Genomic DNA, 9,722 nt, shown 5'->3' on the forward strand with positions numbered 1-9,722 from the left:
CTGATTTGCTGCTCAAAAAACATTTATTATTATTATTATTATTATTATTACATTGAAAACAGCTGAGTAGAATTTTTTTCAGGTTTCTTTGATGAATAGAAAGTAAAGAAGAACAGCATTTATCTGAAAAAGAATTTTTTTGTAACATTATAAATGGCTTTATCGTCACTTTTGATCAATTTAAAGCATCCTTGCTAAATAAAAGTATTAATTTCTATCATTTTCACAAAAAAAAATAAATAAATAAATAATTATACTGACTCCAAGCTTTTGAATGGTATATGTATAATGTTACGAACGCTTTTTATTTCAGATAAATGCTGATCTTTGGATCTTTCTATTGGATCTTTCTTACGGTTCAAAACATTTTGACTGGTAGTATATGTATGTAGCCTCATATCACACTCATATCACATCTTGTTTTGGATAAGAATAAAACGTCAGGTCCGACGTCAATATCGTGTCTTTTTTTCATTTAAATCTAGCTTTATTCGCATTGGCCCATGTATGGAAACCTCTATGAACACACTTGACTTGGCCAAAAAATCGTGGGGGACGAATTTACATTTTATTAAAAAGTGTTTGTATTCTACACTCATGGCGCGCGCACACATTAGGATAGGTTAGATGCCTGCCTCCACTGCGAGTCCCTATCAAGCACTTTACCGATTCAACAACTCTCTTATTCTCCTCCTGACTGGCTCTTTGGCCCGCATCACTCACCGCAGAGCAAGCATGTTCTTGATAAATCTACTGTGAAAATGTGGGAAAAGCCAACGAGGAAGAAGTTGGGGTGAAGCGATCTTTATATAGGCGGAGCAAAATGCTTCATCGCTCCGTCTATAGCGCATTGTGATTGGCTGTTTACACTGTCAATACAAGAGACAAACCAATGGGCCACTGGCTGCTCGCTGTCCTTGCGTGATGGTCCTCGGCAAAAAAAAAAAAAAAAAACCTTCTGTCGGCCCCTTACGTGCGTAGGCCCACCGGGAAAATGCCCGGTATGCCCGATTACCAATCCAGCCCTGATCATAGCCCTAATGGTTCGTTTGTCTCTAGATTTAGGATAAAAATGGCATCATCACCTCCACGGCAAGACCGGAAACTGCCTGATACCATCATATCAGAGAACAGAAATACATCAATCGCTTCGCATCAGGTAACTAATCGTCTGACAACACTCAAAAATAGCAGAGGTCTATAAAATTGATAGGAGTTTGAGTATAAGAATCTCATTCCCTCATGGTTTTGAGACAAGATGCTTAACAAAAATGTAAACAAAAAGCAAATGGAATACCTAAGAAGTTATATGTCCTTGTCCATTTTGTTGACCCGGTTAAATTTGTTGAATTTCTTTGGAATGCTGGAAACAAGTGACAAGAGTTTTAATTCAATTCAAATGCCATCGCAGAAATTAAAATGAAGCCCAATACTGTGTCTCTAAATATTATAGTTTTTTTTTTATAGGTTAGTCAACTACCATTCCCATTTCAAAACACTGCACAGTTTGAATCTTGCATCCGTACACCTATTGGGCAGACGTGGAACACACAAGGTGTTGTGAAGAAGATGACAAAACCCAAAGTTATCACTAAATTGGGTGCGATCATTGCGCCTATGGTCAAAGAGGACTTCATAAATAAGACCACAACATCAGCTGGTAAAGGACCAGCAATCATGTTGGGAGAAAACAAAAGGGCAAATAAGGGCAGAGAATGGTCATCAGCAAAGCATCAAGGAAGAAGAGGATCACAGAAGAGGAAAAAGCAACAGACTTGAAAGATTGTGTGACTTCAGTAACTGCATAAATAGATTTGATTTGTTTGGTAAAGTGTTTCAAGAAGACATCTTATTGTGATTCTTATCATGGCCACATACATTTAATTGTATTTATCAGAAAACCTTTTATTAGTAATAACTTTTTTTTTCTGTTCAGCCACTTTCAAATACATCAATTTTAAAAGTGCTATTTTCTTGCAAACCCTAAGTTGTTGTTTGATTGTCTTACTGCTTGAATGTCTTTTAAATGTTCCAACATGATTAGTGTAAATACTTGACCCTTACTTGAACCCTGAATTAAAAATTAAATATCCTTTTATACATTAAATATATATTAAATATCCTAGTATTATGGTGGGATATTGATACTTAATGTCTGCTTGGATAAGCTATCAAAATCTTTTACCTTAAAATATACTGGTTATCACCAAGGGTGGTACAAATAGACAGTAAGTTAGTTCACCTAAACGTGGCAAATACGCATTTATACAGTGCCTATAGAAAACCATCATACCTCTTTGAAAGAGTTAGTTCATCATACAGCCTGAGGAAAACAATTTTTTCCAGCTTTTACAAATTTTGTCTTGTAACATCAAAGTAATGAAAGAAAAAGTAACGGTTCTAAAAAATGAAAAAACTAGAATAACATGGATGGAAAAGTCATCAGTCCCCTGATTTGATACTTTATAGAGCCACCTATTCCTTTAATTACAGCCATTAATCATTTCTGATATGTCCGTACTAGACTGTACACCTAGACGTTTGCCCAACGCAATGGCTTAAGGATAGGAAGGTGAACATCCTTGAGTGGCCAAGTCAAAGCCCTGATTTAAATCCCATAGAAGATTTGTGGATGAAGAGAGCATTGCCGCTCACCACGGAATTTGACTGAACTTGTGAAAATTCCACAATCTAGTTGTGCAAAGTTAGTACAGTAATATCCAAAACAATGAAGGACTGTAATTAAAGGAATAGGTGGCTCTACAAAGTGTCAAATCAGGGGACTGATGACTTTTCCAACCACGCTATTCTAGTTTTCCAGTTTTTTTTTTATACATTTTCAGAACTTACTTTTTCTTTGGCTGTAATACAAATAAAGTTTCAAAGTATCTTTCAAAGGGATATGATGATTTTCTATAGGCACTGTAGATGGTGCACATGGTGATACATATAAAGACAAAAACCATACATAACATGAATGACAACAAAATGCTTTTCATTACTCCCATAGTGAATTAATGCAGCAACACATTTAGTGTTAAAAGAAATAAAAGTAGGTTGGTTTGTTTAAAAATCATGTAAATGTATGAGGTGGGCCTCGGAGTACAATCATTTAGCAAATTTAGCTGAATTAATACAGTATGTTTGTGTGATATCTGTGCCAGCACTGGACAGGTTTTTAATGGTTTTCGGCTGAGCAGGGAGGCCCTGACAGTGCTGCTGGATCTTCTGAGAAGTGAACGGCAACACAGATGGGGTGCTACAATACAGACCCTGGTGTTTCTCTTCTGTGTGGCCAGTGGTACATCATACAGAGTGGTCTCCAGAGTGTTTGACATGCCTTGTTCCACTGTCCACCGCATTGTCCTCCGAGTCGCTGAGGAGGTGCTGGCCATTCACCAAGAGATTCACCTCCTGAAGACCCCAGAACACATGGACACATTTTTTTTTTTTTCTGATGTTAAACCTAAGCTATGTTGTAAAAAGTACTTTAAGTAATGTATAGAACAAGTTGTTTAAATGTGTAAAAAAAATTATTTACAGGACAAAAAAAATAAACGTATAGAAAAATGTTTTGTGAAAAAATTATAAGCTGCATTTAAAAAAATAAAAATGTACATAATTACTTATCTTTTATTTACACGTGAATATGCAAAACAAAAATACAAAATGTACAGAAAGTACTTGGGCTCATTTACAAATAAATGACACTACACAAATGAATAATGTATACAACTTATTAATTTCATTTTGAACTTACATCACAAAAATAAACTACAAATTAGGTTGTTTCATTGACGTGACATTTAAAAAAAGATATAAAAATTGTAATGTACCCATTTTTTCCATTGTTTTCTCTTGGCTAATAGAGAATGGCTAATAAATGTATTTAAGCATTCTCTCAAGAAGAGAAAACAGTCCCTCCATTCTCTCCCTGCTCTCCTGTGCGCTTCTCTCCTCTGTCTCTCTCTCTCTCTGGAGACTGATGTCCTCTCTGAGTAGCTCCACCAGCTTCCACTCACTCCCTCACCTGACACTTGCAATCCTAAGGCAGAGGAGAGAAGAGCACAGGAGAGCAGGGAGAGAATGGAGGGACTGTTTTCTCTTCTTCAGAGAATGCTTAACAAATACATGATTTATTAGCCATTCTCTATTAGGCAAGAGAAAACTGTGGAATTAACTTGCTTACTTTGTATTTTTTTAAGTCTTTCCCCAGCAGGCACATTTTCTCCAGAATAGTCATAAAACAAGAGAAAATGGATAAACTTATGAAAAATATAAAGACAGGTTTGCAATCTTAACATTACAAAATATGACACAGCAGGACATGCATACAAAATACTGAAGTGCTAAAGTTTGGTTAAAACATTTGTAGACGTGACAGCACTACAAACACAACAAAAAGAAAGACTTGCCATATTAAGTGGTTGTCTTATTGTTTGTGGGTTTTTTTTATTTTTTAACCCTGGCTTTTAACACTTGTTTCGCTAGGTATTTGAGTAAATGAAACAGCTTGCGTGTTCACACTGTCTGGCGTTTCACTGTCTGAAAACTTTCACCAAAAGACGAGCTCTTTAAATGTGCTTCTTTTTTTTTTTTAGCTGTTTATGCCTTTATTTTGGGTAAGGTTCACTACTAACTGTAAAATTAAGAGATTAATGTTTAGACTTTTACATATTATAACCTGGAACTTGGATGTGGGGAAAAAATACAGTTAGATCCAAAAGATAGTTTTAGCAACACAGCACAGATGCTACAGAACACAGTTAGCTGACTCGCTGTATAAGATTGTGTGCTACGCTAATATATTACTTCACAGGCATTACTGGCTTGTACTTTTTAATCCGCAATATTATAAATGGACAGTTTATTGCTGGTCTGTGGTTTTACACTGGTGTAATTTTTAAAGATTTCATATTATTGCAAGGTGAGCTTCAACGGTACACTACTATGAAAATCACACAGCTTCAGTGTGACATCAATAAGAAAAAGTATAATTACATATATTTTTAAGGATAGTTGTTCATATTAAAATATGTATGAACTTAATACATGACCTAGATTATTTATTTAGCAAAATCTTGTCATTTTAATATTACATTAAATTTATTAAAAATTGTTGCTGCTCCAATTAAGCTCAGTGTGCTCTCTTTAAGCTCTTCAACACTGAACGTCAATGTAAATACTTCATAAACAGACTTTACATATAAACTGATGGTTGTCACTTTAAATTATTCTTTATAAAATGATTAATAACGTATTTTAACAGCTTTAAAATAACAAAATCTAGATGTAACTATAGTTTATGCCCAAAGATGAAAGAGGCATGTCGTCTGTACAAAGAAGGAGCCATCAGAAACCTGTCGTTTCTGTCCAGAAAAAAAGCAACCAAAAGCTGGAATACACTACACGACTTTTAAAATGTGAACAGATTTTTAAAACACCAGGCATCATACACTTATAGACTTTGTAAATAGGAAAACTTGACATCATACACTACACAACTGAGGATCACACACTACCAGACTTTAAATTCATTCCGATCACAACAAACTCACACAGAAACGTGTGCATTGTTGCTAGGAGACAAGTGAAAAATGAAAACAATATGTGTTCTAAAATCGGCAGAAAATATCAAACATGTTTGATCTCCTCCAACTGGATGGAAACAAAGTCTAAAGCTAAAAAATCAGAGTCTGTGACCATCATACACTACGTGATTTTCTATGGAATCAGTCGACTCAAATCTGCAGACTGTCTTTGACCTTTGGCAACAAGCATCAACTTCTCCAGACTGTAAATCTGTGGAAAATCGGGGCAAAAGTCATGTAGTGTATTCCAGGCTTAAGAGACTATAGATAAGTTGACATCCATTTAATAAGAGGCTTCATATTGAGGCTAGTTTCTGTGCTAGTTTCATCCCCATAAATGACATTTTTTAATGGTTTGTTTTGTTATTTGATTTTTGAATATGTGCTTAGCTAAACGTGGACTAGTATAGATGTTGCAATGTGCTTAAATGACTCTTCACTATGAATATATAACTGATCAAGTTAACTTGATTTTAATGTTCTGTTTTTTTGTGATTGACTTTGTACATTCAAATAAAAAAAAAATTCAATTGTTCTTTAAAACGTTTGTTTAAAATAAACAATAATTTTTAATAAAACATGATGTGAGCTTAATGGGAACAGGGGTGTGCTTAAAGGGTACAAAAAATTTACCCATTAAGCACAGCCAGACTTTTTGCATTTAATGATGTGCATCTTAATTGAAATGCTTTTGTCATTTAAAATCAAATTAAATATTATTGTGTGTGAGATTAATATTTTATTTGAACATAACTTCTTGTACTGAAACTGATGTCTTGTGCACAAAAAAATGTCTCAATGTAGACTTTGGTGAGCTTAATAGGTACGTTTACCCTAATGTTTTATAAATGATGTTACACAAAGCAAAAAAAAAAAAAGTCTGTTTACCAAAGACCCAATCTTATATGCCACCACCCAAACATTACAACAATAGGACAGAGAATAAATTGAGCAAGGAAAATTTACATTTTCCATGCTCATTTCCTTCCTAACAGAGGATGTCTTTATTTCTTTGGCCAGATCAATGACAGATTCCAGAAACTGAAGACTTTTTTTCTTTTTGAAAACCATTCCACCTGACACCATGCGAATACTTTATGCAGGGGAGGGGCAGGGTGCTGCGATGGCATGAAATAGCAATTTTATATGCAGTTGTGACTCAGCAAAAGTGCCTTTCAAAAGTCAATTGTCCACGGCATGATCTGGGAAAGTGTGTATAAATTAGTTGTGTTGCACTGTACAATTGCAAATGAGCTGTTGAAAAAGCCTGTTTCAGGAATCATGCATGCTGTGTTTTTTTGGGGTTGTCATACTACAAGTTTTGACATCTGTTCTGTCCTATCCAAGCGGGGCACCAACAGCTTGTGTGGATATGATGCCCAGGCATGGAGGAGTACAGCCCAAGCCAAACCCTGCTCCATACACCATCCATCCAAGCAGTACAACTTTTCAGACTGGCAAACCCATCACAGGTAGGGGATATGATGGGGTCACTACTGTTTTAGAAGACACATTTTGTAAATTAATTAATGAATTTTTCCAAGATCTGCATGTCTGGATCCAAAGTTTACAGAGTTCTTGCTATACTGTTATGCAATTCATAATTGCATTCCAAGGAAGTGTTATAATATGGAAAATCCACTCAATCAAGAATTTAAAATGTGTTGTCCATAAATCTATTTGGAAACAAAACTTAGAGATTACTTTTGTTTTGTTTTGCTCTGTTTTTCCTTGTTTTTCATTGCATTTTAGTCTCCACGAAGTTTGTGATACATTCAGGCCAAATTCTGGGAATATTTTAACTGTATTTATAAGAATTATTAAGCAATTTAATTTAATGCATGTATATCACCTAAAATGAAGACAGTGGTGATAGCATCATGGTTTTAATGTTTGTTAATTTGTTGTTTGTCAGTTGTAATCAAAGGTCCAGACTATAGTAGCGTGCTCCTTGAGGCTCGCTCTGGATTCGACTCAAAAGCAACAGGAACCTGGCAGACACCTCCAACTAACACAAAGTTCTTAGCGGTAAGGCTTTGGAGTGTGTAGAGTTAAAGATTACACTTATCATACTGCAATGGTTATATATGATATAGTATGTATTATGATCAGATATGATTCAAATGACACAGAACCCCTTTTATAATTTAGAAATTGCCAAACTGCACCCATTACAAAAATTAAAGTTCTTTTCATAGTTACCACAGTTAACACTAAGTGGACTAATTATGCAAACTCCAATCAGGGACTACATATCTAGTCATTATATAAGATAAAAAACTTTTTTTTTTGTTTCGGGGGTATAACCAAACATTCAGAAATATGTTATTTGGTATACCAACAAGTGTTTTAAATTTGGTAATTGTTGTGACTGAAGGTTGTACACTTGTCTTCCCTAGTGTTCAGGAAACCAGCAAGGTGCAATCACCCATGCCAACACCAACATAAAAAACAACTCCACCGTCTATACCTGGATTCCACCAGCTACAGCCAAAAATGTCGTCTTTTTTTGTTTATTTATTTATCCTTTATTTTTCCAGGAAGGTCCCATTGAGATTAAAGAAATATCATCTTCCAGGGAGTCCTGGCCAAGATGACCGTACAAAAATTTCACATACAATTTCACAAACATACACCTCACAAGACAAAATTATATAGAACCAAAGCAAAAACAATAATCATAAATCAGTAAATCAATTAAAACAACAACATGGTTCATTTGCTAAACACTGCACTAAATTTTATTAAAATATCCAAAGAAAGAATAGTTTCTAATGGAGTTACTGTTTGAAATTCATTCCACAACCACGGAGCATAGTAAGAGAAAGCTGATTTTCCATGCTCTGAATGTACCCCGGGTATTTCTAATTGAATCCCATTTGAAGATCTGGTGATATAATTCTTTCTACGTAGGCATAAAAGACTAGATATGTAATTTGGAAGCATGCCCAACAATGCCTTTACAGTATACATTAACATTTCTTCTTTGATATAAAGAGGACCAACCTACTTTATTATACAGCAAACAATGATGAGTACATGAGCAAGCATTTGTTATAAATCGCAATGCAGCATGGTAAACACTATCCAGCCTTTTCAATAAATACGTAGAAGCATGCATGTAAATAACATCTCCATAATCCAAAATGGGTAAAAATGTACTCTGTATAATTTGCTTTCTAGCTCCAAAGGAAAAACATTTTTTTTGCCGAAATAGAAAACCCAATCTTGGTTTAAGTCTTTTCACCAAGTAATCAATATGTACATCAAAAGCTAACTTCTCGTCAAGCCATACTCCTAAATACTTATAAGCTGTTACTCTTTCTATGTGCAGGCCATCAATAGTAAGATAAATAACATCTCCATAATCTAGAATGGGTAAAAATTTATTTTTTTAAATAAAAATTTTAAACATTTTCCTTTGCATTGAAGCAATAACGAAAACTAAAGAAATGCCTGAAGACTCGCACCGTGTCTACACCAGATGTGACAAAATACTATAGAACCCATTATAATCGGTGATGCGGCCTACACTGGATGTGGCGCAGCATAGCACGACAAATCCCCTTAAATAATCCATAAAAATTATCAAAACACTTTAATATTTGTCCAAATATTTCTTAGGGCCACTGTAGCCCAGCAGCACACTGTGTTCTGGGTAGACGGGATGTCTTCAGCTTTGACTTCCAGTGAGTAAATATTGTTTTATACATTTTATGTAAAAATAAAAGGCTGTCACAAAGTATTGACATACGTACAAGCAAGGAATAATCCATGCACCATTTATTAAACAGTTTGACACTTGTCTCCTAATTATCAGGTGAAGGAGGAACATCACTTGATGTACACAGTAGTGCTGAAAGGATTGTCACACCTCCCCTGTTACTTCTTGTTGTCCTGCTGGCAAGTGTTCAATACCTAGTTGCTTAAGAATGATCCGATACTGATTAAAGTATACTAGCTCAGTTACTCCGTATAAAATATTTAACCAATATCAAACATTTAGACACACATTTTTATTTGCCTGACTAAATAAAATAAAAATAAATAATGTAATGCACAAAAATGTTTTATTGTGTTTTGGGTTTTAATTAATGACCGGATGAATGTACATTATTTCTTGCATATAAA

At 34.8% G+C, this 9,722-nt stretch overlaps 2 protein-coding genes across 2 annotated transcripts in view; both read left to right on the forward strand.

The window, feature by feature from the left end:
* Positions 1-3,430, forward strand: part of LOC107662081 (U3 small nucleolar RNA-associated protein 14 homolog A-like) — an 18,226-nt gene extending 14,796 nt beyond the window's left edge. The window contains 2 exon segments of the mRNA XM_016451963.1: positions 1,060-1,159; positions 1,468-3,430. Coding sequence (XP_016307449.1) covers positions 1,060-1,159; positions 1,468-1,779 — 412 coding nt within the window. The 3' untranslated portion in view covers positions 1,780-3,430.
* A 3,446-nt stretch (positions 3,431-6,876) lies between these two features.
* LOC107662089 (putative defense protein 3) lies at positions 6,877-9,521 on the forward strand. The gene is made up of 5 exons (XM_016451970.1): positions 6,877-7,063; positions 7,507-7,619; positions 7,991-8,100; positions 9,216-9,280; positions 9,412-9,521. The coding sequence occupies exons 1-5, from the start codon at positions 6,877-6,879 to the stop codon at positions 9,519-9,521; spliced, it is 585 nt and encodes a 194-aa protein (XP_016307456.1).
* The last annotated feature ends 201 nt before the right edge of the window (positions 9,522-9,722 follow it).

This window comes from Sinocyclocheilus anshuiensis, unplaced genomic scaffold, assembly GCF_001515605.1.
Source record: "Sinocyclocheilus anshuiensis isolate Anshui unplaced genomic scaffold, SAMN03320099.WGS_v1.1 scaffold431, whole genome shotgun sequence".
NCBI classification, from domain to species: Eukaryota; Metazoa; Chordata; class Actinopteri; order Cypriniformes; family Cyprinidae; genus Sinocyclocheilus; species Sinocyclocheilus anshuiensis.

Excerpts from the sequence above, each read along its gene's own strand:
- LOC107662089 (XM_016451970.1), top strand. The coding sequence starts at position 6,877 with ATGCTGTGTTTTTTTGGGGTTGTCATACTACAAGTTTTGACATCTGTT. Across the intron at positions 7,064-7,506 it reads GACTGGCAAACCCATCACAG|TTGTAATCAAAGGTCCAGAC; the intron begins GTAGGGGATATG and ends GTTGTTTGTCAG. Across the intron at positions 7,620-7,990 it reads CTAACACAAAGTTCTTAGCG|TGTTCAGGAAACCAGCAAGG; the intron begins GTAAGGCTTTGG and ends TGTCTTCCCTAG.